The 27,258-nt window shown below is 43.7% G+C and overlaps 1 protein-coding gene across 3 annotated transcripts in view; it reads left to right on the top strand.

Moving 5' to 3' along the window:
* The window catches only part of TMTC1 (transmembrane O-mannosyltransferase targeting cadherins 1), a 140,522-nt gene that overhangs the window by 91,258 nt on the left and 22,006 nt on the right, over positions 1–27,258 (top strand). For 2 of the 3 annotated variants that reach the window (XM_039570700.1, XM_039570698.1), the window contains exons 10-12: positions 1,808–1,972; positions 10,193–10,306; positions 25,537–25,680. In XM_039570700.1, coding sequence (XP_039426634.1) covers positions 1,808–1,972; positions 10,193–10,306; positions 25,537–25,680 — 423 coding nt within the window. The remainder of the gene's footprint in view (positions 1–1,807; positions 1,973–10,192; positions 10,307–25,536; positions 25,681–27,258) is intronic. The other variant, XM_039570701.1, reaches the window with a different exon arrangement.

The following is a 27,258-nucleotide window of genomic DNA, read 5'->3' as shown; positions in this document are numbered from 1 at the left end:
CTGTAAAGGCTGGATTGTTTGGCACCAGCATCTCTGTAGTTCTAAATGTCTGCTTGCAGTTAATGTAGGTGTAACAAATATTTATGTGCAAAAGAGTTAATGGAAAAAACCAGTGCATGTACAACAAGAAATGTGTTACAAGAAAGTGAAAGCATAATTGAGTGATTTAAATATATAGGTAACCACTTCTGAAAAATGGGAGAACTCAAAAACAACCATGAAGGGGTTCTGAATGATCACCAGATCTGATGTCTCTGGGTTTGCCCCATACTTCTGTACTTCTCTCAGTGTTCTGTAAGGCCCCTGTACTGTGCCAGAGACATCACCGCGGTGCTAATCAGTGCATACAACAGAGGCAGGTTTTTTCCTCAGTGAAAGGAAGAATTCTTGTCCCTCTCCATCCTTAGGAAGCCTAAGCAATAGCAATGCGTCCAGCCCTCCAAGAGGGCAGAGAAACCATGCCAAGAAGCACACACAGAGCTCCTTGAATGTGGAACATTTTCCTTTTTCTGATTTCCACATTGACTTCCACCATATTGCATGTTTGCCTGCAAGGTCACCTCTGACAGTGGGATTTTGTTCTTAATTTTTCTTAACTCATAACATTCTCACTGGGAAGTTGGTTGAACCTCTCTGTACAGACCAGGAAAGCCTCTAAATGTCTGGCCAGAGTGTGGGCAGGTGCAATGATCTCTATACCTCCAGCCTGCCTGCTTTTAAGTGTGGGATTCAGCTGGGGTTCAAGGTGTGCCAGTATTAGGGAAGGGCTGTGCTTCTGGCTCGGTTTATTGATCATCCTCAAGTGTTATTCAAGAGCCTTCTGCTCCCTGTTTTCATTAGGAAGAGCTGCCTGGACTAAGATAGGTTTTAAGTCTAACACTAAATCAGGTGCTAAGTAACCTGAAGAGTTTTAGATAAGCTAATAAAATTTGTTGAGCAATAGAAATTTAAATTCCTTGTAAAAATTACAAGTAGAATAAGCAACTATTAAGTACAGCAGCTGAAAGCACTGAATTTCCAGCTCAGAGGGACATCATTGGAGGAAATAACACAACCCTTGAATTAAGGTAAATAATTACTGAATTGATTTAAATTTATTCAGGTGTAAGACTTCAGTCCAAATTTGGCTTGTGCAAATGCCACAGTAATTATTAATGGTGAGCCGTAGAAGGGCTGGGGGCTGGAGATGACCGTGTGTCAGTTCATGGAAGGGCAGCAAGGAAGATCTGCCAGCACATCTCAGCTATTCTGGGCTGGGCACTAGAAGGGACAGGCTGGCCCTGATGTAGAAGTGCAAGAGCCATACAGGTTCTCCTGCTTTTTGGTGGTCTCCATCACCTGCTCCTGCAGTCGCTCTCCTGCCTCAGCTTCACAATTTGTAAACCAGAATTAATAGCAGCCACCACTGGGATTGTTTAGAGACTTCCCCCTGTTAAAATGCCTTTCATTTCCACACTGCTCCAGTAGTGCTCAGTATTACTGTTATTACATGGTGCTTTCTTAGCTTGCTGTTCAGAAAAGCAGCTGCCTTCTGTGGCTGGTGGAAGCTACCATTATGCTGGGTGGTATTATGTATGCGACTGTACTTTTGGCATCCGGGTCTATCATTTAGATTAATTTGGAAATTGTGTAGTGACTTGAGGAAAACTGCTGTTGAATTAAAGTTTGTTAGCCCAGAAAATATAATTAGTCCAAAACCCCTAGTAATTGTGTAATAAATGCAATACTGGATGGTTTTGCATATAAACCAGACACTTGAAATATAACTTTTGGTACGTTTTCCCTTTCCTTTTTTTTTCCCCCCCAGCATGGGGTACTGCATCCTTTTTGTCCACGGTCTAAAAAAGCTGTCTACATGGCTAAATAAATGGAGAATTACTGTTCTGACCCTCTTTGCTTTGCTGCTGCTGCTCTTCTCTTGGAAGACCGTGAAACAGAATGAAATCTGGCTGTCACGAGAATCCCTGTTCAGGTAGGAGTGACCACAAGAGAATATTTGCATTTTTATGTTGTTGAAAATAAGTTTGTTGCATGGAATAGTTTTCTTTAGAAAAAGTTGTGCTATTGATGCATTGATCTAATTAACATTTTTATTGTCATAAAATAACACTTACTTTCTGTTTTCTGATACCTGGGCAAAAACTGGTGTCAGCACTTTATATGCTTATGTACAAACTTTGGCTCTGACAAGCACATTTTTAAGACATGCTGTTTTTAAATAACTTCGATTCTGTAGATCTAATGATAGTGTAATGCTTTTGCTTCTAAAGACATAGCAAAATTTTTTTGCAACACTCCAGAATGCCATAGTAACGCTACTGAATATATTGAAATTTCTTCAGCAATGTTCTAATGACAAAAATAAAATGCCACGAAGTGCCAAACTTAATGTACCATATTTCATTTTATTTGATTACTCTTTGCCAAACAGCTCTCTTAACAACCTCATTTATGTATTTTCTTGCATTGAAACAGTCTGTTTCATTTTGTGTTTTGCTAGAAAATGTATTGCATTTGCCTCCAGCTGCTTTCAGCAGTTGTCTAATTGTGAAGTAATTGCAGAAACACAGGTGATCTGCACATGGGTTGATCTTTATTTCCTAACTTATTGGCCAGAGCAAAGTTTAATTTATGCAGCACTAAAAGTATGAAATTGTTTTTTATGTGTACCCTTTGGTCTTCAGGAAACACTACTGCAGTGGTTGGAGCTCTCTTAGTGGGGCTGTTTTTTAAAAAAATCTGAAATTGGGGTTTCTTCCCCCTGCATGATTCGTGGAATATTCTGAGTTGGAAGGGACCCACAAGGGTCATCGCATCCAGCTCTTAAGCGAATGGCCCAAACAGGGATGGGGATCAAACCCACAGCCTTGGCACTATTTGAACTCAGCTCTGACCAGCTGAGCCAATCTCAGTTCTCTGCCTGTCTCCCTCAAACACTGTTTGCTGTTCAAACAACAGCAGCCACGGTGACTGGCCTGGACTCACACAGCAATCCACTTCCTCCAGTCCAAACCTGGCCACTTGGAGGAAAGTAGGAGGATTTCCAAGTTGGACAACTCTCTTACTGAAGGGGAGGTGGCAATAGGACAATTCCATTTGCAGAGTTTCAGGCATTCATACGGTGTTGTGTTGTGCACAGCTGTGGTTACCCATGTTTAAAAACCATGAAGTCAAACTGTAGCAGATGACAGGAGGACATTTCCTTCTACGAAGGAGCGTTCTTGGGACAACATGGACTGCTATGGGGTCTCTTGCAGAAGAGAGAGATAAGGTCATGTCTGCTTAGTTGGATACAAATGGAGTTCTGTCCTTCCAGCCTCCATTCAAAACAGGGTGACTATTTACTGCCAGCTCCAATTCCGAGGCTGTGGCACTGCTGCAGTGCAGCTGTCAGCTGGAGCTAATACACCTTTACCTCAAGGGAGGGAAGTGGAGTAGCTCAGGGCAGTACTCAGGGCTCAGTGCCTTGGGCTGAGCTGTTTCCCTCTTCAGCTCAGGAGTTTTGGGGACAGTACCAGGAGAGAGGTCTGCCCCAGGCTTTTGAGGGGATGGCAGAACTCTGTGTTCCTGCTGGGTCACCTCATATTGTGTCCTGTCCCTGAGAGCAATCAGCAGCAGCTGCTGAAAAAAGCACTGTAAGAACAGGGCCAGCAACAATAATGCTTCTCTCCAGTTCTTTCCCAGCTTGCAGTAATCTGCAGTTTAAAGACTTCCTGAGTCAGGAGTTACTTGCTATTTTTGCTTTTAACAGCCACTGATGGACTTTTCTTCCATAATGTCTCTGCTTTTTCAAACCTATTTATAGTTTTGGCTTCTACAGCATCCTGTGTGCTGGGCTCCATGGTTAAATTACAGAGCATGCACACTAAGATTTCCCTCTGTGTGCTCTGAGCCTTCTGCCTGATTATCTGGTTTGGTGTCCCCTACTTCTGGTGTGCTGAATGAGTAGTGAGTAACCATCAGCTTGTCACTTAGAATAAAGGCACTTCCATGCCTTGAACCCCCATGCCTTCACCTAAGGCTGTCTCTTTTTCCCGCTGAAGTCAGCTGATTTTGTACTCCCCTCAGATGGAAGCTGTTCTGCATTTCTGATTCCTCTAGTCAGTCTTCTCTGGATACTTTCATACTCTAATCCATCCTTTTGAGAAAGAGGCCAGAATTACCTTTCAAGAGGTATGTGCAGCACGGTAACATAGGACTGCTTTCTGGATTTGGTTCTCTTCTCCTACTAATTCCTAATCTTCTGCTTGCCTTTTATGACCGACCTCTCCTAAGCAGTGAGTGATAATTTCACAGCACTCCCAATGCAAATTACAAGACACCTACTGTGATTGGAAATAACTGGGTTTTAGACATCAATCTGTGTGGAGATTTATGCAGATTTAGGGAGTGTGTGTACACACTCTCTGTTGCTTGTGTCTGTACCAACACTGCATTTGTTGTGCCATCTTCTTGCCCAGCCTTCAATACTGTGAGATCCTTCTGCAACAAAGTGTAGTCAGCTTTAATTCCTGCAGTGTGATTCACATTGGTGGCATCAGCAAACGTGTCCCCTCCCCGTTTGCTCCCCTTTCAAGATCCTTTGTGAACACCTGAAGTACCTCAGGTGCCATTGCATGTCTCCTGGGAACCCTGTTTGCACTCTTCTCCAGCTGTAAAAACTGTTCAAATATTAATGCTCTTTGCTTGCTGTCTTTCAACTTAGTACTGATTCATGAGAGGATTTTCCCCTCTTACTCCATGACACCTTGGATAAATTGGAAGTCTTCGGTGAGGGATTTTATAAAAAAAAATCCCTTTGGACATTTAAGTGCTCAACATTGGTGTATGTGATTTTGGTTGCCTGGGCTATATTTGGATATTTGTAAAAGCTTTCCATAGTTTCAATAACATGTATTGTAACATGTATAGACCTGTTGAATCTATAAAAACACAACAGAGCTTCCCAAATAACTTCTTTCTGCAATATACAAGGCAAATTCTTTGTTGGACTGTAGTTACCTAGAAGTGTGCTAGAATTAGGCTTTATTATGGTTTTCCCCAAATTACCTGAAGTGAAAATCAGACTTCCTGGTCTGTTTCCCCCTCAAGATCCCTTCCCTGGAGCCATATGAGGTCATGTTCATCAACTTCCATTCCCGTAGTGCCAGTCTCATTTAAATTACAGGCTACCTACCGCAGCTAATAGCTGTATGTTTGTCTTCCTTTGGATGTATTCTACCAAGCCCAATGGATTCATAACTGTTCTGGGTGCTGACTTGTTTTAAAGCCTCTGTTACTGCCACTTCAGTCAGAGACAGTGCTTCAGTCTTGCCCCTGTGAGGAAAAGCTCCTGTGTGGCAACTCCTTCAGTTTCCCTGCAGTGAGCACTGGTGCAGAGAATCCATTTAGCTTTTCTGCTGTGGTCTTTTCTTCTTCAAGCACTACTTTTAGACCTCCATCATCTATTTGCCTTAGGGGATCTTTGGCAGGTTTCCTCTGTCTGATGTATTCCATTATTAGCTTTGATAGCTTTAGCAAGTTTTTCTTTAAATCTCTTTTGGTCTGCCTAATTATGGTTTATGTTTAACTGGCTGACGTTTATGCTCTTTTCTTTTTTCCTTCTGTAGCTGTTCCTTTTTAGAGTGGCTTTCATTTCTCATAGCTGTCTTTACTGTGCTGTTTACCCTTATTGGCCTTTTTGTTGTCCTTTTAAGATCTTCTTTGATAGGTGCTACACATCTCTCACAAGTCTGTAACGTGGTAGGACCCTTCTTGTTGATGGGAAGAAAATGCAAAAGAATAGTATAGCAAGAAGATAAAGTCATCCCAGGAGTGAGAGATCTCCTCTTTGGGGCAGGAGGATGCTGATGAGGAGAGGAGGGAGAAGTGGATGGAGGTATGTGAAACAACAATAAATTTTAATGGACAGAATGGGAGGAGGATACAGAGCAAATCTATAGATGAGGGAAAGGAGACATAAATCAACCTGCTTGGTAGTCTCTGTGTGTGTTGAATTTTTTTTAAGAAGTATATGCTGGGAGAATCTTTACTCACAATCCTAGTTCTTCATTCCTCTTTCTCCAGTTGCTGCTTTACTTAATTACTGCTTCTTCCCTCCTCTTAGTTTTTTTTTTTTTTTTCCTTTCACCTCTACTTTTTGTTCCATCATTTGCTTGGATGTGTTTCTGCAGGGTTGATTTTTCTTGATTCCCTTGGCTGAGGCTTAGTCTGTTAAATACGCTTTTCCTATGCTGGTCCAGGAGATGTTTGTATACTCAGAGTGTTCCTAGTTTTGTGCTTGTGCCCCATTCTGTCCCTTTCTCAAGACTTAACCTATTTTGATGTTGTGTGGCAGCACCGTTTCCGTCTCCGGGTCACTGTTGCCACTCAGTCTTCAGCCCAGGGGCCAAGTTTTCTGGATGCAGAAATCCTGCCAGGTCCTGGCTGAACCAGCAGTGTCGGGGAGGATGCTGCTCTCTGAGGAAATGAGGCATCTCCACACAGATGCACAAGCATGTGTGCAAGGACTAAATGAGAAGCAAATAAACCACAAGTATAAGACATGGCCAAATACGTAGAGAGATATTTGTGGCATTTTATTCCAAGACATCTCTAGAAGCCCCAAGCAGTTTGTCTTAGTGTGTTGGCAGGTGATCAGGGAGGACTGACTTGTTAATTATTTACAGAACTGCCCTCTGGAGTGAATGCACAGGCCAGAAGGTCAGATTTGAACTGCGGTCAGTGTTAATGTCCAAAGCCAGGGAGAGGGAGGGGAGAGCTGTGGGCTGACCTCTGCATCCGCTGTACTGACCTTTCCAAGGCTTGTCAAGCTGCCACGTTTCCTGTTGCTCCTGGAAAGCGTCCGCACGCGCTGCCCACATTTGTGACAGTGCCTGGAAACACAGGAGTAACCAGAAAAGGAACTGTACAAAAATGATGCCCTCTTAGCAGCTCTCCTTTCCAAGCCAGGTCTGCTGACTTCAGGAATTTGCAAAAACTGCTTCAGCCCCAAATGTGTGGCACGTACTGCTGTGTTATTTTGTTAATTCTGAAAGCTGGCTCAGCTGAGGAGAGCAAGTCCCATTGCATTTCAGGCATGTTCTATAGGACAGTTTAATATGGCCCAACACAGATATCTGTGAAATCAGTATGAGGGGAGGAGGCCAAGGAGGTGGTTGTTTGTGTCATCCAGAGAATAATTTGCTGTAGAGAACCTTTGTTGATGATAATGATTCCCAAAGCAGAGCAGACAGCGTCAGTTTCCCAGGGTTCCTGCTGAGGCAGGACTGGTCTCATTCTTCTGAACTGAGCACTTTCCATACGGATATCACAGAAAATCAGTGAAGCCTCAGCCCTGCACCCAGTCACCCTGTAGAGCAGAACATGCACTTGGGAAAACAAGAGGGGGTATCACAGGGCATTTTTCCCAGCTGAAGTGGAATTTGGATGATGCTGGTATTTGAGGTTGGAAAATACCAGCAGTATTTTATTTCTCTGATTTATGGCGAATAGGCTTTTTGTTTTTCCACGGGGAGGAAGTGTTACATCAAAAGGTTTACCTATTGTTTGTTTTCCATTTATGTTGCTTACTGCTGTCGTAGAGGTCAGAAGGGAAGGAAGTCCTTTGGAGAAGTGACGTCCAGGGTCAGTGGGCTAATTTCTGACTGGAGCCAGATCGGTGCTGTAGGTTTTCAGAAGGGTGCGTGTCTGCTGGGCTGGGGAATAGGGAAATGGGAGAGTTTGGAAAAGCATATTGGAAAGTTATATTGAAATTGTGAGAGACTGGGAGCTTGTGGGAAGCACAAATGGAAAAACATTGTGTTCTGCTGTGTTATTTATACTCCACCCTTTCCTTCTTGGCTTTCACTGTGGACATCATTGTTTCCTCTGTCAATGAGCAAACAGCATTCTCGACTGGTCAAGGATCAGTTAGCCAGCCTAAACACTCCCAAAAATTCTCCTCTGCATCCAGTGCTGTGTTTGCTGCTGCCTCTCCCAGCACAGAGGCTCCAAGCAGCCTCAGTCACTGCTATGTGCATTTACAAAATGAAACATCCCCCTCCCCGCCCGTGTGAGGAGAATAAATAGGTCAGTGTGAACAGTGTGATACAGAAGAGAGCATCTTAAGAACCCAGACCCATTTCTGCCTTTCCTGTGTCACCCCCGCCACCAGCAGAAGCACACAGATGCAAGAAGCTTTATTAGTGATGTTTTAATAAATGGGACCAGCAGAATTGGTGATAAATTCTACTTAAAGGAAAACAGTTCAGAATTAAAGTATTTAAACATATGCATCTTGCTGTTAAGACTGTATCTCATTGGAACTGAAGTGCTCGTGCATGTGTAATGTACTCCTCACTGTTAGCTCAGTCTGCTCTGTTTCAGCAGAGGCTGTAGCAGAGCAGCTCCTCGCACATAGCTCTGGGAGAGCAGCAGTTTTGAGTGCCATGTCTCTGCCTGTAACACTGATGCTGATGTAATAAAACCCTCTCTGTATAAGAATTAATATTCCAGTAATGCCCAGAGGTTGTAAGTGTGTAGTTAATAGCTCCCAAGGCCAATGGAAATTAACACAGCCATAGCAGTCACACATTACTTGCTGCTGGTGCAGTATATCTTTGTGAAAACTAATACAGAAAATCATTCTCTTAAGAATAGCATCAATTAACTGATTTAATTCAGCGATTAGTCACAAAATGTCTTATTCCTGTAGTGCTCCCAGTAAGTAATTTGGAAATACCTGATGATTAGGAAGCCAAATGCAAGGTGTACTTTTAATTTTAGTAGGCAAACCGTGGCTCTGTTGAGCTGAACTGTGCAAGGCAGTTGTGGGTGAAGCTTTGGAAGCTCTCACAAGTAGGTGTCAGCGATGCTGGATGCCACTGGCTGCAGATAACCAAAAGGATACCACATTTGCCGCTGCAATTCCTCAGTGCTGTTTTGCAATGAAATCCCCCTCAAAGGGTTTTTGCAGCTCTGGGTGCATTCTTCCCATGCAAGAGAATGTGCACCCCACTGCAGGGGCTGTGTGTGAGCCTGTCTCATTATGATTAACTTCCATGCTCACCAAAGTTAAGCAGGAGAGACAGACAAGGCAAGGCAACAAGACTTGGGAATTCTCTAATCCTTGGTTTTCCTACCTGAGGTAGCAGGGTTAGAGATGCTGGGAGTAGAAAAGAGAGCAGCTGGCAGGAATCTGCTTGTGAGCAAGAAACAGGACTTTGTCTGCTTTTCCGTGAACAGATTCATCCATCCTTATTTCCCGTTACCTCAGAGAGCCCCTATTTATGTGCTGGAAAGAATTCCCCCATTAAACAGAATGCTGACTTCTCTGGATCCTTGCAGGGAAATGTTTCCATGGTGTACGTGCTCCTGTGATTTCTTTCTCTCTTTAACCTTGAAACAGCATTTCTTCTGGCTGTGCAAGGTGTACCTTGCTTTCTGTGCTCTCAATTAAGCAAATAGGCATATGCTTGCTTTGTGCCCTCATTATTAATTCCAAATGTTGAGTTCAGTCTACACGTAGCAGGGGAGACGAAGGGGAGGGATGGGGTGGCTGTGCAGCCAGATATCCTCAGTCGTGTTTCATAATGCCAGAGCGTTATTTTGCCACCTAAGGGTTAGAGTCCCATTAGCCCTCACATCCTGGCCATACTCTGCTCAGCCTTAAGCAGTGCACATGTGCTGGTACTTGGAGTATGCCAGGCATCCCATCTAGTGCTGATGCCCATGGAAAAGATACCCTCTTTCTGGTATCTGCAGTGCCAGGTTTAAATCGAGATTTTCATAAGGTGCTTCATGACACTCAAGTTTAAGCAGGGATTCGGTTTTTAGAAAGTACTACATGCTTTCCTTCTAAATATTAGCCATTTTGGTTTTGGTCTTTCAATTTAGTAATTCAGATTCTAAAATACAATAGCATCTGGCCACCAGGAGTGTTGCAGTGTTGGTGCTGGAAGTGCCTGCGGTGACAGTGACCAGGATGAGTTGAATTGCTGCCACACATTTATGTCTGCCCGGGGCACTTGGCACATGGGACAAGCTCGGAGTTAGAACATGAGTTGTGTTGGCACAAATGCACAGGAGATGACGAGGTGCTCGAATTACGAGCAAGCTTTTCAGGAGAAGGGAGTGCGAGAAGAAGGTGGACCTAGGGGCAGATGGGGTAACCTGGCTGCTAATTGTGTCCTGCTTCTGTTCCTCTTTACAGCTCAGGAGTGAAGACCCTGCCCCACAACGCCAAGGTGCACTACAACTATGCCAATTTTCTGAAAGACCAGGGCCGTAACATTGAAGCAATCTACCACTACAAAACTGCTCTCAAGTAAGTCCCTTGGGGACCTGGTGGGGCTCATGCTGTTAACCCATCTCCTTCCTGACAGGCATGGGGCAAGTTGGCTGCTCCTCATCCCTGGCTCCTGGGAGCAGCTTGGCTTTCAGAGCCTGGGAAAGTTCCCTGGCTCCGTGTTTGTGTGTCATGAAAAGAGGTAGCCTGGCTTCCCTCCAGCTCCACATGTGTGTGTGTGTGTGTGTGCACTTCAGTATACGAGATAGAAATGTTGCCATAGCTACACGTTGAGCGATGAGGTGTCATTTACACAGCTGAATGTATGCTGGTAAGCAGGAGGTAGTTGTCCTAAATGCGTTTTCAGGTTCCTGGGCCATTTATCTTAGTAAATTGTTAATGGTGCATGCCTGGAAAATGTCAGTGCGGTAGCCATCTGAAGTGCAGTAACAATAATGGTACTTACTGCTTGTATTGAGGCTTCTGTCCACAGAGCTTTGCATGAATGCTAAATTAATTGATCCTGAAAATGCTCCTTTGCAGTAGCAGGGCAAATATCATTGCTGAGGTTCTGTACAGGGGGAAGCCGAAGCAGGAGGATGAATTGCCTTGCCTATAGATGAGCGGTAAACCAGGCCCCAGGGCTGGGCTGTGATACAGGACATGTCCTGTGGTATGTGTGAAAGACCCTTCCTTCACACACAGATGGGGTCACTCCCTGTGAGCAGCTTCCTCCACTTGCTGCTCCTGCCAGTGCTGTTTCACGCAGCTCAGCTGCTCCCCAGGCAGTGCTCAGTGCACCAAACAGGTCACCCCAGTTCCCCAAACCTCTCCCCTCTGGTCCTTGGGACTTGGAAGAAAGCCCCTCTGGGAAATGAATGCAAGGAACAGGGCTGGGGGGATGGCATGGTGGCAAGGGAAAGCAAGCACGGAGTGTGCAGATAGTGTTTTCAGGAGTAGAAGCATGTTTGGGAAGGACAGACAAGGTGAAGAGTGGCTCTGATGGACAGCAAGGGCAGAGCTCAGCTCCATAGGGCATGTCAGGAGGTGGAAGAAATGTTCTTTCCTGACATGTGTTGTGACAGAAAACTCCAGAAATTACATGTATGTTTTGTCTTTTGGCCAGCTGAAGGGTTATGATAAAAGCTCTCCAAGGGCTCCTAACACACCCAGGTTGACCTGTGAGGACAGGAGTTCATTGTCACTGAGGAGGGACTGAACCTGGGTGAAGGTGATTTTTAGCTTTTTTGAGCAACATCCTGTTCTGTTTGACCATGCTGGGCATTTAGGAAGTCATTTAGAAAAACCTCCTATGTTTCCAGCAATGGAAAATCTAGCACAACCACCAGTAAACTGTACTGAAGGTTAATTACATTGGCTGCTGAAAATGTCCTCCCTTATTTTTAGACTGATTTGTTTAACACCAGCTTCCAGTCATTGAATTTGTTTACACCTTTTAATGCCACACTGAAGATCCCATTACCAAAAGTCCATTTTCCATAGAGTGATCAACTCCTGCCTTAACCTGCTGCTTGATAGGTGCTGGTTTTTTCAGCATTACAAGGTTTTGCAGTCCTCCAGTTGTTCCTGTATCTAGTCTCTGAAATTTCTCCAATTTACTAGAAAAGCCTATTGCAAGTTAAAAAGAAGAGGGACTGACAAAAATTATCCAAGCCCTGAGGTGGAGTGCACAGAGTAATGTAACTGCTCCTACCAGCATTGCCTCTGCTTGTGTAAATGGGATTTGCAGACAAAAGATCTTCTCTAACTCAGCAGCACGCATTTATTGTAATTATAATGCTGTTTTCTGCTCCGCAGTATTTCAATTATGAAAGAGTCTGTTTTAAGAACTGGTTGCAAACATTTTCTCAGCTGTATTACATAGCACTGTTTATACTGATGGTGTTGTTTATAGAGCATCTGAAGCCTTGTTGGGGCTTGGAGCCCCACAGAACCAACTGTGCTCTTCTCTAGGTGCTTGGTGTCTCGTGGCACTGGTACTAGTGCCCACTTGCTTCAGTAATTTCAGGATTAACTGGCAGTTTGGAAAAGTGAAACTCGCCTTGCACATTCTCTTTCTGACCCAAAGGTGCAGGCCAGGAGTTGGAAGTCTCCATCACTGGGAAGCTGCACTACTTGTTCCCATCACATTGTATTCTCTGCGCTTATATTTTCCTTATTTTTACTTCTTCCCACCTCTGTTACAAGGAAATTATTTGGGGTCTGTGTAATAAGCAATAGAACAGTGTAAGTAAAAAGTGTAGTGTGTTCTCTTGTTGAGGAGTACATTCTGTAATGTCTGTGTTTTCCCTTCAGACAGACAGACCCTTTCCGCAGTGCCAGGGGCTGTGTGGGGGCCCTGCAGCCGCTGCTGAGTGCCTACATTTGATGGCTGTGTTGAAGCAGTGGAGAAGCTGCTGGGTGTGGGACAGGCAGCCTCAGGCAGATACAGTGGCAGACCCTACACAGGTATCACAAAAACCAGCTGTTTATCCATTCTTACAGACACCAGCTCCTCACAGACTGCTCTGATTGTAGACCAATCTCCACAATTAGAGAGAAGGAGGTAGTAGCTGTAACATCCTGAGCAGATTTTGATGGTTCAGGATATTTTTGGCCACTGGCTTGACCTGGAAAGATGAATTATCACTCTGTAAATTTCCATAACAGGGAGTAGGCAGACCAGCAGCTGAGGTATTCACACAACAAGCTTTCATGATTTCCCACAGGTACCCCTCACTGAGTGCCTGATCTCCCAGCAAGTGTGGGTGGATCCATCCCTCCCCATGTTACAGAAAACCCAAGCTACTCAGGAGGCTTCACAATCCAATGGCAGCACAGCCAAGAGTACAGAAGATAAAAATATTATTTCTGCCTAGTGCTCAGTGAGCAGATCAATAGGGAATTAATAAGGAAATGGAGTCGATAAGGACACGGCTTGCTGCCTGGGAGCTCCTGGGAGACAGGAAAGGGAGAGCTGCAGTGCCTCAGCGTGTGATGGCTCATCCACTATTCCAGCTTTGTGCCAAATGACAGTGCAGGTCTGCTTGATCTCTGGTGAATGAGTTTAATTGTTCAGTAAACAAAAGTGATGTTGTCAGTCTGCACTGTGCTGCTTGAACTGCGAGCAATTGCCGTTCCACCAACTCCACCAATGTAAGGATGCACTTCCACGCGCTCCTGCTCTGCCAGAAGTGCTGCCTGCCATGGGTCTGCTTGGCAAAGCAACACATTGCTCCTGTGAAGTTGTAGCTGTGGGAAAAGATGTTGAAGTGCACACAAGTCACCTAGTGAAATCCTAGCAATTGGTACTAAATCCTGGAAAAGTGATCCCCAATGCTTTAACTGCTCCCTTTCCTGCTTTCAGACACAGGTGGGATTCCCTGCTGGCAAATGTTGGTGCACCTCTGTTGGCTTCAGGGCACAAAAGTGCTGGAGGAGTGTAATGTGTTTTCTCTGACAGTGAAACTGCAGGGGAGGTTTCCAAGGCAAACTTGGCAATCAGTCCCAAAAACCACCTGTTGGTGCCATTGCAGGTGGCCCATCAGATAACTCATTCCTCAGCCCAGCCCAGAGGCCAGTGACACAACACCCTGACCTAGCCAGGCTTGGGTAATCAGTGCAATCTAATTATGCTCTCCAAGAAGTGAAAACTGAAATGAAGTGCACAAATGGAGGATGACGTTGGAATTGGAGATGGAGAGAATGAAAAGAATAAAAATTCTTTGTATGTAGGAAAAGCTCTTCCTATATGTAGTTTGTAAAAGGGGAATGGAAATGGAGCCCTTCAGAGATTCCAGATGAGTTACCCGTAAAACAGGCCCGACAAACAGCTGGCATTCAGCAATTGTCGAGTGGGTTATAAACCTTTCATCTTACCTGCAGTAAAACAAGAAAAACACAGCGCTGGATTAGACTGCTTCACTGGTTTGCCTGACATATGGTAGTGACCCCAGGAGATCCTGGGGTTTTTTTGGGGTTTTTTCCTGCAGAAAGTAAAGGCTGGAAATACTCCACCTGAGATGTGAATTGACCACGACTATTCTGAAAGATGGCCTTAACATTCTTGCTGCTTCTGCTGCAGGTTTGTGGCTGTTGTTAGGAATTCTGGAGAACCTCTGCTCCTGGAGATCAAACAGTGCTGATCTTACCTGAAATGTATCTCACCACTTGTCTCCCATTTGTGAGTGAGAATATGAGGTGGTGCAACCTCACTCAAATATGAAGAACAACTCTGATGTGCTAATGAAGATGTTTTTGCTGTTGTTGATAGTTACCAAGCTTTCGTCCTGCTTCTCCCCAGCCTTGTGTGCTTGATGTTACTGTTGAGACTGTTTTATTGCTCCTCAGGAAAGCACATGGGCTGACATGCAGAGAGAGAAAAACGCCTGAGCCTTAAAACCCATTCGGTGAACATTTGTTATCAATTAAATCAATCTCCTTTTAACAGTGGAGGGAAGAAAAATAATTTGTCTTCCCTCCTACAATTGCACTCATTCAACATTTTAATTCCCAAAGCAGTTCTGTCTTACCATCCCTCTCCATGTTTGTTGCCGGGGCAGTGTTTCCCATGGAGGGCAGATGGGTGGGGCTGAAGGAGGTTGCTGGGTTCCTGGCTGGATAAACACACTAAATAAATCCTTGGGTGGACAAACACACTAATAATAGTTCTGGGCTATCCAAGCAACATTTCTGTGTCTGAAAAAAGGTCATCATCTAAAAATTCATGTTTGCCTTCTGGATGTTAAAACATGCCTGACAGCACAGAGTCCTGCAGGAGGCATCCACCTCATGTAGTGTGATCCTGTGAATTTATGTACATAAATGCACTGGTGCGTGTACCTGAGAATGCACACATTTCTGCAGCATTACCTCTGTGTGTGTACATGTCCATCAGTAGGTTCCTAGCCACAAACTCCCCTTAGGCTTTCCCTGCCAAATGCTGCTGACCAAACAGAGCGGGAAGGGGACCAGCCTGCCACGCAGAAACCTTCATTCCCCCTTGTGGCGTCCTCTGGAGGAGGGAGCCTCTGGACAGCAAGTAAGAACTCTTGGCCTGCCTTTCTTTGCAGTTCAGGGAGCTGTTCTGCTGTTCAGCCTTCAGAGAGAGGAGAGAGTGGGCCAGGAGGCAGAGAAACCAGTATGAAAACACGTAGTGCTGCAATTTGTGTGGTCTAGCTCTTGCAGAGGAGCTTGCAAATAATACATCTTAGGCCATTGCTTACAGCGTGGGAACTGGGAATGCTGGTTTGGGGCATCAGTAAGGGTCATGAAATCGTGGTTATGTATCCTTAGTACTCAAACATAGGCTAGATGGAGAAGGGAAAACAGTGTAAGTAGCTTGTTCGTATCCCTCATTTGAGGGAACAAAATTGGTTCATAGCATCATGAAAATGGGTAGAAAAGAAAAAAAGCAAGGCTGTTCTTTCAACTCACTACATTTTAGAAATAAAGCCCTAATGCTGTAAGGGAGACTCGGGTTTCTTCTTAAGCTTTCTCACACACCTTCCTGCTGGGGTTTTATATATCTTAAATCATCGGTATCTGGGGTTGTTTAAATTCAGTTAAATTGCACTCTCCATGCAGTAAAAAAATTGTATTCTTCCAGCCCTTTATGTGTGTGTGTCAGTGTATTTGCCTTGAAAATGCCTCTCAGCATGGACTGCAGGTGGCCTTGGATACCATCTGTGATTTATTTCTGGGAAGAATTAAAATATGAGCACCATTTGTTAGCCTGTTTTTAGTGAGTAAAAAATGTGCAGTGCTGCTTTGCTGTGGCTGCTGTGGCTGCATTTGCTCCCGAAACCGTGAGTGCCCTTCTGACATTCTGATATTACTTAGATCAGGCCCTTGGATCAAGCCTGGAACATCTTCATAGAGATTTCATGTAATACTCTGCAATAGTGGATGTTACGGGCTGGAGGTGGATCATGTCCAAGTGGTTGGGAGTAACTTTGTGTGGTGGTCTGATTTGAGCTTTGACAATAGGCTTAAGGAGTATTGTGTAGGTGTGTGGTGGCTGTCCTGAAGCTGGATGGAATTGTTGAGTATTTTAAAGGTAATTGATGGCTGAAAGGGCTGCTTGATAATTCGAATCAGAGACTTCATGGCCTTTACAACACATTGCATGGGATGGTGGCCAAATTACTTCAGCCAGTGTGATTTATTTTTGAACCTGTTCTCTATATAAAGTTCTAATCCCTGCCTGTTTTGAGGGCTGTTACCCCTCTGCTCAGTTTTTCTGCTTTTTAGTGATAAAATAACAATCAATCAAGGCACAGGCTTTTATTTACTTAAAAACTGAACTGGTACTAAGTGCAACCATGAGCCCCAATGCAGAGACAGTATGTGTGCATTTAGAGCTGTAGAAGCTGGGTGTGCCTGCTGGGATGGACAGATGGATGTGTAACTCAGCCCTGGACACTGGTGGTTACAGGTGGGGTCCCTTCCTATACCATGGTGTCTGTTGTGGGTACAGGTCCTTCAATGCTGCCCTTCAGGGACTTGCTGGCTTTTCAAATACATCTTCTTAGGGAAAAGCCCCCATCAGCTCTGAGGATGACAACTCCATAGCCTTTCTCCGATACTGCATCAAAGCTCTGCCTACTTATGTATTGGGGACTGATAATATGGGGAAAGAAAAATGCTTTTCTGATGAAAGGGTGTTTTCTTATTAGGACAAGGCATCTATTTTGATTTTTATGTGGGTTATGCAGAGAGAAACTTACGGCTGTATTTTGCACATGTTTAAGTCTACCTTTCACTTCTGGCTAGTGATAACCTCAAATGCAAGGGTTAGTTACTCATTCCCACAGCCACTGCTTTTTTTCTTAGCCTGCTGTCCTTGTTTTTATGAAAACTGTACAGTATGGGGCTGTACAGCTTCCCCTGGCACCTGGGAGCCTCGGGAGATGGCAGGTGTGATTTCACCCCCGTCTGCTTCGGTGAGAGTATGTTGGTATTTTATCCCCTCGTGTCACGTTTGATTGAAGGGCTCACCTGATGGTCTCTTGTTTGCTGTGGGGTCCCTCAAGATTCTTTGGGCTCTGTGGAGGTGCCTGCATTGTTCACACTGTCTATAAGTCAGGCATGTTGTGAATTATTAGCCCTTTGCTGGGCTTTGGGAGTGTTGAGGTTTCTGGGATTTTCAAGACTTACGTGGATCCTGCATAAATTCTTTATGTGAGAGAATAAGCAGACAGCCCCATTTGATAACCTCATGTTGCCTCCACACTTCAGGGAACATGCAAGTTTAGCAGGAAGGATTTTATTTATTTATATTTAGCTGTGATATTGTTTGACTTAAACTTTGTTTGACTCAGCTCTAACTCTCAGGCTTCTATGCCTGCCCAAGTTTGAAAATGTAATGAAAATTTATAAATTGTAATATTGTTTAGTGTGCTACAGATTGGTTATTTGAATGGCATGCTTTCAGATATTGTTGTGGGTTGGGGGTATTTTTCCTTAATGGATGTCAAGCTCAAAGAATTAACGAGGTTTTTGTCAATTTACAGATTAAATCTACTGAGAGTCTCCGGTTTGTTTGTTTGTTTGTTTTTTGGCATTTCTGTCCTGGAGAGGTTTCCCTCAATATCAGGGTGCTCTGCCCTTCAGCCTTGGAGGCTCACCCTGCTGAGAGGGTTTGCTGGTGGCAGGGCACCTGTGGGCTGCTGTTCCTGCCTGCTGGGCTGATGGGCAGGGGGAGAAGCCATAAAAACAGGACCTTACTTCCTTCCACTGATCCCTGGCTGTGATTCAGCACTTGCTATTTATACCCAGTCAGCCTCTGGAGATCCCAGGTTAGATCAAGATCCTGCTGTAGACGCTGCTGATCAGGCATGACCCCGCGCTGACTTGTGAGCAGGACCTCCCTCAGGAGCTGAGCTGGCCCATGTAACAGCAATGAGGATCCTCATGGGACCCACAGCACTGCTCAGGGATGCTCTTTGAGCCCCCAGCACCAGACTGGGATGGGATCACTCCCTGTCTTACTCCCGGTGTTGTGTCAGGACCCCCTTGCAGCCGAGTGCATGGAAAAGGGTGTGATGTAATACCCAGCTCCAGGCTGTGCTGTGTACAGCCAGGAATCTTGCTGCTTTGTCACGCTTTCACTGAAGAAGATTATGCCTGAGGCTTTCAAAGGAACCTAAAAGCATTAGATCTCTCACTTGCCCGACTTTCAGCAGGATTTCTAGGTGCTTTTTTAAATACAAAAACCCCAGCCTGCCACAACCTTCTGCCAAGCTGAAGGGTGTTACCTTTGAGGAAATATTGATGCAACTACTAGAACTCTTCAAGAGACAGCCAGCTGCTGCTTGATATTGCAGGATCACCTCTCCTTCTATGAAAGAAATTCAAATGTTGCAAGTTGAAAACCTTTTTGAGGAAGACATAGGATCTGCCTTCATGACCTACACATCATGTAGAGCCGCTCTTGGAACAAGGTGCCACACTGTCATGAGGCCATGACCTGAATTGTTGCCAGTGCAGGATTGTTCCCCAAAGGATGACTGGTCTCGGAATTACATCAAATCGTGCTTTAATTCAGCCTGACATAGAGCTTTATTGAGAACTCACATAAATACATGAAAACGAGTGTGATGTAATATTAAAATTGGAAAATTGGCTTGAAATGGTATACTGGAGTAAATACAAAATGGGCAGTATTAAAACTTGGCACAGATGGAAACATTATTCATATAACATTCTTACTTTCGTTGGCAAAACAATGCCAATAATTACAGTATATATTGGAATGGGGCAAAACGTGCCTTAAAAGCAAGTTGCCATCCTGCCAGCAAGTAATTGGGCCTGGGTAATTAAGGCCTGAGTCCATGTGCCTAATGTGGCTGCAGGGAGCCCCATGGATGCTGAGCTTTGTGGTAGGGTCGGACAGGCATCAGGAGAGACAAGAGTGGCTGTCAGGGAAGTGTCCTGTTGTATGGAGGAGGAGTGGTGAGAGGTCTGACCCAGGGCTCTTCAAGCTCTCCTCTTGCCACAGAGAGGTGACACAGCCTGTTTTGTCAGGGCAGCACAGGGGGCTGAGTTATCACAGCTGCCTCAAAGGTGGCGGGGTCCCTGTGAGTGCTGAGTTTAAATGCATTATTTAATCAAAAGATGCATTAACAAAAAACAGGCACACTAGATCTCCCCAACTGAATCATTTATTTTTAAATTATTTTTCATTTATTATTTTATTATTTATTTGTAGAAGAAAATAGTATGCTTGGAGCTCCTTTGAATATTATGGAGATGATGCAGGCAGATTTTTCTTTCTGCTGCTGCCATGTCATGGCTGCTGGGTTAATGATGATCGGGGTTGCTTACGAGTTTTATAATGGTTATAAGAACTCATAAGTCACTGGGAGCGTGCTTTCAACAGGCTTTTTGTCAGCCCTTGGAGAGTGGTGAAGGGCTGGTCACTGGGCTGGAGCATCAGGAAGAGTCACCCTCATGTGACATCTCAGGACTGTCCCAGTTCTGAGAAGTGTCTCTGGGCTGCTTTCAGTAACCTCTTCTATCATGCAGTGCCTGTGGGGGGCTGCCCAGACCCCTGAAAGATGACATTACAGCCTTTTCCATGCTGTCCATGGTAGTTTTCCAGGCTAATTGCATGTTGGTCTGGCCCCATCCCCTGCTGCTTGCTACCCACACAGCAATGCCTGTGCAAAACCCACATAATGCTGGGTAGTTGTCGCACTAATGCCTTCCTCCCCTGAATACCCCTGGCACCAAACCAGGGGATGTTTAAAGGCAGGACTGTGAGCAGAACTTGCCAGTTGTTTAAGTGGTCTCTCTCGATCTGAATTAAAAGAATTAAAATTCTTAGAGGATCATAGGTTGCAGTCATGACAACAAATTTCCTCCCTTTCTCTTCTTTCTGTAATTGTCTTGTAATTCAGATAGGAGCCAAACAAAGCCCTTCAAATTTTTTTTTAAATACCCCTACCATTTCAGATAATAGTGGCATTAAATGAAAAAGCAGAATAAGTGGTCATCAGCGTTTTGATGACTGTATCTGTTTTATACCTGGTATCGTCTTGGGAAACTGGAAATCTCTTGACTGTGCAAGTCAAAAGGGCTTTTGTTCAGTGGTATTAGAGGGAATTTTGCTAACCTAAAAGAAGTGGGGATAATTACTAACAGGAGTTCTTGTGCAGTCTATACCTGTAATAGTTAAAGGGAAGGCTGCTGAAATTTATTCTGACAATTGCAGATACAGCATTGGAGGAACCGTTTGAATTATTCATTCTGCAACAAGGAAACATCCCACTTGTCTTCTCTTAAGAAATGAAATCTCAGTCTGCTTTAAAATGTACTTTCATGGGTTGCTTTCCCATAATTTTGCTATTCCAAGACTTCTATTATAATTATCCTTGAATGTAGATTTTAAAGAAAATTATTCTGATTTCTAAAGGAAAGGATAAACTGATTTTTTACATGAACTGCTACTTGTAGAATAAGTTTAATGAAATTCAGCTTTGTTTCATAAATAATGCAGCACTTGCATTTGATTAGGTGAAGCCTAGAGGAATTTCTGCCTAATCAGATGCATAGCAAGAAGGGTATTGCCTGCAGACTGTTACCATTATCAGTGGTGGTGGCAAGGAAAATACAGCTCTATATATGTCCACGTAGAAAGCTTTGTTTCGTAAGAGAAGCTGCAAAACAAGCTAGATATGTTCTAATAATTGATCTCCTGCATCTCAGTGTCCTCAGAGTGATGGTTTATAAAACAAAGTCTGGATTCTGAGTATTGTCGTTATTGTGGCATGAAGAGACTCCAGGTTAATTGGAGAGCTCCTTGTCCTGGTAATGTGTTTCTAACCCTTCTAAGAAATAAACACATTCTTCGTATCAATGAAGAATGGAGAAGAGACAATGTTTGCATTAGAGAGCTTATGATCAAAATAAGCTAATGCTGAATATTAGGATTCATTGAGACCAATTCCAGAAGTCTTGATAAACATCACAAACCTCCTGATAACTTCAAAATGGGAGAAGTACATGTGTCTCCCTCCATTACAACAAGCCACCTACAGCAAAAGCAAGTTCTTGAGTAAATGTTGGTTCAGTTGGTAACTTGTGGTCAAGGTTTATGCTCCTGCGTAAATCCTGCCACAAGACTTTGTTGTGCTCTGTTTTTATTCCCAGGGAGCTGTTATTGACAGAAGTGGGTGTGCCTGAACAGAGGGTAGTTTAAATGGGGCTGCTAGTCCTTTATTCAACATCCATGTTAATGAATAAAAAAATGATCTGGTCCACATTCTCTAGCCTGGAGGTCAACTGGCATAAATTGACGTGGAAGTATTCAGTAAATGTTTGTATCTCTGAGAGACAGTGGCCAAGTCCACCTTGGCTTTTGGGACCAAACTCTGACGTGGGCTCAGGCCTGGACCATTCTTGGGAACGATTTGAGGGTGGTGTGAAAGCAGCATAAACTGAAAGAGGGCAAGTTTGGATGGGATATTAGGAAGAAATTCTTTACTGTGAGAATGTTGAGGCACTGGAACACATTGTTCATAGAAGCTGTGGATGCCCCATTCCTGGAAGTGTCCAAGGCCAGGTTGGATGGGGCTTTGAAAAACCTGGTCTAGTGGAAGGTGTCCCTGCCCATAGTGGATGGGAATTGGAAAAGATGGTCTTTAAGGTCCTTTACATCCCAAAACATTCTGTCGTTCAGTGATTCTGTAATGGCATGGATGGTCATGGGCTCAGACTCTGGCTCTGGTTACTTTACCAGAGGTGATTCTCTCTTAGGCTTGGTTGTTCTGCTGAACTCAGTTGAGTGGCAGCCTGCTCTACCACCATAATAAAGCAATATTCCAAATGAAATATTTGGAGAGAAATAAAAGAGCTGAACCCTAGCGGCAAAGCCCAATGCCACTGCCTTAGCTCGCTGGGGTCAGAATTTCTCTTAACTTTTGTTCAGATATGTAAAATTGCAGATGGCCTAAGTTCTTCAGGCCAGATGCTAAGCGGGTTTAAGCAGACAATTTGTGCTTGCTGAGGTTCTGGGTTTTCACTTACATTTCTTGGAAAGGGCAACAAGATGTAATGAATAAATGTAAAAGACAAGAAATAGAGCCCACGATACAAGGGAGACTTGCTGTGATTTGCTGTTGAGAGGTTTTAGCACTGAGCTCGGAAGTGTATTTATGGAGCTGCTGGTCAGAACTGTGCACTTTAAAGGTGAAATCAGTTCCCTTCTTTAATCTTGAGTTTTCATTCACTCCAAATTGGTGCAAGCAAATCTCCTGGGCCTAAAATGCCATAGGAGCACTAAAGGCCAAGAACAGAATTAATTTCTGAAAATTTGAGAGAAAAACCATCAGGTTTAGGGCTGTAAAATGTTAATCTGTTTCTGACTTGCCCAAGAATTGTCTGAAATCCTTTTGCCCACTCATAACTCAAGTGACTTCATGTCAAATATTAGAGCTGGTTTATGTGTGAGTACTGACAGAAGTAGCTCATGCTTTTATCATAGCCTTCTGGTAAAAAAGGCTCAAAAAATGCAACTGCCAGAGCTTTTTCTTGGTCCAAAACGATGTCAAAATCCCATGGAGAAAATGGGAAACAAGACCGAGCCCTTGGTCATTTGCCCTGAGATGTTCTTTGCTCAAGAGTCTGGTCAAGGTGTCACACAGAGCTGCATTCCAAGTCCTGAAGAACAAGCAAGCTTGGCCCTTTTCTTTCCTCCCCTGCTGTTGCTCTGGAACACATTTCTCCCACCCTGGAAAGACTTAGACTAGATGACAGATGGATTTGAGGGCCAAGGTCAAGACTCCACACTACACCCTCATCATCATCTTGTCTTTTGCTGGTACTTCTCCAAGCACAGGAAGCCTCTCACATCCCAAAATGCATCAGGCTCACTGGGGAGCTTCAGTGATGGAAAGTGGTGCTATTTCTATGTCAACTCAGTTCTCACTACAGATTTCCTACTCTTTGCTACTCTGTGACAAGTTCAGGTAGGGGTCTCTTCCCAAGTCACTTGAGCAGCGAATGCAGGTGGCGAGGGTGAGTGTGGACACTGGGCAGTGCACCTGAGGGCTCGCAGCAGAAGTGGTGACCTCTGCGAGACGGGATGCTCATCTGTGTGGGAGGGATGCTGGCACTCTGTAGTCTTTATTTGCTATGAATGATGGTCACTACATATATCTTTTGTTATTATAACAGGCCACTTTTTAAAAAACACACATGGCTGCATCCCTGAACAATTTCTCCTCAAATACGTGGCTTTGCAGTGCTTGTTTGCTAGGTGGAAAAAGGACTTGGGGCTTTTCTCTTACTTAATGGTGCACACCCATTTCTCCCAGAGTTCCCTTGACTGTTTCCAGCTTCACCCCCAAATAAGACCTTGCCAAAATCATTTATGAGCTGTGGAGTGAAAATGTGACTGATACAAATGTTGCAGCAGTGTATAAAATGCTAAATTATTCATGGTACTTAAGCACAGAAAATCCCAGGGCTGAACTGACATGGTGAAAAACTCCAGGCAAAGAAAAAAAAAAACCCACCATGGAAAGTCTTGGATTAAAAACAGTTGCAAACTTTAGTCAGGCTATACTATAGAGTCTTAATCCCTTCTTCCTTTAAATGCCCCTTCCCATGCTGTACCCTGTGCTTTCATAGCCAACTACTTTTAATGTCATTATCCACATCACTTTCCCATGATCAGGGACCTAAGGCAAAGAACTGTCAGATGACTTGTCCTCAGAGCATCAGAACTTCTCACACAGCTGGTCACCAGGGACCTCTGTGGGCGTCTGTCAGAAATTTATTTCCTTATCATAATGACCCTCAGTTCTCACCTACTTACCGCACAAAGGGTCCTGGATACTTGAATCTTGTCCTAGATCGCTTCCACGTCTGGAGTTTTCTGGTGAAGGACCTATGTACTAGTTTGAAAACAAACCAGTGGGAGGCACCAAGTCAGAATAACAATTTAATAGGGAAATTTTTAAAAAAGGCAGAAAACACTGGGTTAAACTGACAGAGTCAGGATATAACCTGACACCCTGTTAGTCAGGGTGGCGGTAGCAGTCCGATAAAATGGTGGCTACAGTCCTCCTGAAGTGGTGGATGTGGTTCTGTCGAAGCAGTGATCCAGTGGAAAGGGTCTGCTCTTCCTCAGAAAGTCCAGTGGTGGCTGTGTAGCTCCTGTCCTCTGGAAATCCAGTGGGAAGGGTTGTCTCTGGTGGTCAGAGTCCCAGATTATATCCACGATGGGATGCTTGGTTCCTCCCTCTGGGTGGAGCATCTCACAATGGGGTAATGAGTCATGAGGCAAAGTGTTGATGAGGCTCATTAACAGAAGATAGTCCGGAGGGAGTTATCTCTGAGTCATGCACAGGACAATGATGGGCCATTAACAGAAAGATAGTCTGGGGGGAGGAGGCAAGGAAACACTGCCCCACCTGATTTCAACAGCTCATGAGGATGGTAATAGAATACACTGCAACCCAGGACAACCTACAAACTAAAATATTAATGTAGGAGCACAACTTTGAGAATTTAAACTGCTGAATGGACTATGACCTGCTGCTTAATTCGTGGAGAATTTTAACAGAGATGCACTGGGCTGAATATGTAATCTGGTAACTGAAACAGGCAGATATAAAGATCAACGGGTCAGATAAAAGGAGAACTGTACTGAACCAAATGCTACAAGAAGCTTAGAGAATTCATACTGTTAAGCAGTCTGGTTCCAGATTCTTTTATCATTTTGCTTGGTCTTGAAAGCATTGTTCAACAGCTGATTTCAGGTTTCCTTTTGCACTTTATTTTCACTTTTATTGTGAAAAAAAAAAAAGATTTTAAAACCCCAACAAATAATTTTAAATGGTGTAGTGTTGGATTCTGTATATATCAAAGCATATTTCCCTTGGAAACATTTTTTGACAAGGCAGTTCTTGCTTGTTGCAAAAGCATTGTGAATAAAAACAGGCTGCTTTAGTCACTATGCCTGTTGCTTGAAGGGTAAGATAGGTTTTCAAAGCTATTCAGTGTTCCACTTTGCCCTGGAGGTATATAGGAACCATAGGAGAAGATTTGATTTGCAATCTGTTTGGGAGTTGAAAAGGGTCTTCAGGATTGCATCTGACCTGCAGCAAATGAAGGGAAAACAGGGTTTTTTAGCTGACATTCATCCCTTTATTGAAGGCCAAACAGCATTGGTGGCAGAGTCAGCTTTGGATACTTTTACTCAATTCAGCTTTATTTGTCAATTAATGAGCATCTGTAAGTTGGTATTTCATTTTTCCCAGGCTGTACCCTCGTCATGCAAGTGCTCTCAACAACTTGGGGACGTTGACCAAAGACGTGGTGGAGGCAAAGGACTACTACAGACGGGCCCTTCAGCTCAACCCTCAGCACAACCGAGCTCTCTTCAACCTTGGCAACCTGCTCAAGTAAGTTGAATGCAGGTCTGGCACCAAGAAAATTCACATTGCCTGTACACACATCACCAAAGTGGTTTTTTTCTGCCAGCTGGTGAAGAAATGGTGTTATTTCTTAGTGCTATCCAAAAGTGCCGGCACAAAGGTGAGGCTTAGTTTGGATATCCTTGTGCTGTCTGCCACATCACTCCAGGTGCTGTTTGCAAGTGTGTTTCAGTTGTAGGAAATTTACTTGTTCCAAAACAGGCATCAGAAATGAGTTGCCTAAACCCAGATAGTCACCTGAGATCTTGGAGATGTGTAAACCTTTCTAGGGGAGGAAGATGTATTGTTCAAAGGCGGGCATCAGATAATCAAAAAATTCCCTCTCTGCAAGTTCCCACTTCTCCTCATTAGCTGTATGGAAAGTTGTTGTGTAGTTTAGGCATAAGCACCTTATGCTGAGATGCTCAGAGCAGCAGAGAGTTCATTCCCTTGCAGAGCAGGTAGGTCTGGATTTGAGGGAAAGGCTGGTTCACATCCCTGTATGGTTAAAAACAAGTTGATGAGCTCATTATTTCACTCATTGTTATTTAGTGTCAGCCTTTAGCAAGGAGAATAGCAGACAATCATAATCATGCAAATTAATTTGACTAACCACATCTAAAGACTAAACTTAGATCTGTACAAGAAGCCAGTATGATAAGATCTGCAAAGGGTTCAATTAAAAAAAAAAAAATCTCCATTTAGCACCAGCAGAAAGGTCCTTGTTTTTGTGAGGATATTGTGGTATTTGCTGACAGAACTGCATAAACTACAGCAGTGAAAGTACATTTTTGCTGATATGAACTGCCCTTGTTTTGCTGATAATGGGTCTCAGTAAATCTTTTAGAGCAGACTGGGCTTTGTGCTGGTTATACCATGACAGGCTTAGTGTGGGACTGGTTTTAAAGTGGCACTGGGTCATTAAAACTTGATCTTTCTGGTCCTGAAATGTAACTTTGAGTGTGGATTTGTATAAAGGATATTAAGTGCGCTGCCGAAGTTCTACCTGGTCTGCTCAGTAGCGGAGAAATTATCAGAATAATATTACAAGTAAACCTTGAGGTTTACTTGTAATTTGAGGTTAGAATATGGGAAATGAGTAATCTTAAATAGAAAGTAGGTAAGTGCTTTACTGGATATACTCACAAGGTAGGAAAATGGTACAGTCTTATTGCAAGAGAAATGAAAGATCTTTGTATTATTCATCAAATTTGGTTGATTGAAAATTATTTTAGGTGGCAATGGTGTTTAAAAATACATATTGCCTTTTAAATCCATAATGTGTGCCTTAATTATTATTCTCTGCTATGTTTTGTTTTTTCCTTTCTTAATATAAAATATTAATATGAAAGGATGTAAGTCAGAAGGAGCACCAGGACATCCCATGTCAATTATGCTTAAATCTGGCCTGTCAGTGGGCTCTTATGACCCAGCAGATGGATAAAAACTGGATTTGTTGCACTGGAAAAGCACAAAGGAGACATGTGGGGAAAATTTCGTAGAACTGCTGTTTGTTTTCTGTGCAATATGTCATGTTTTTCACAATGTGATACTTAAGATAGTGTG

Source organism: Corvus cornix, chromosome 1A, assembly GCF_000738735.6.
Source record: "Corvus cornix cornix isolate S_Up_H32 chromosome 1A, ASM73873v5, whole genome shotgun sequence".
Classification (NCBI taxonomy): domain Eukaryota; kingdom Metazoa; phylum Chordata; class Aves; order Passeriformes; family Corvidae; genus Corvus; species Corvus cornix.
Note: the sequence above shows the minus strand (reverse complement) of the source record. Positions and strands in the feature narration are given on the sequence as shown.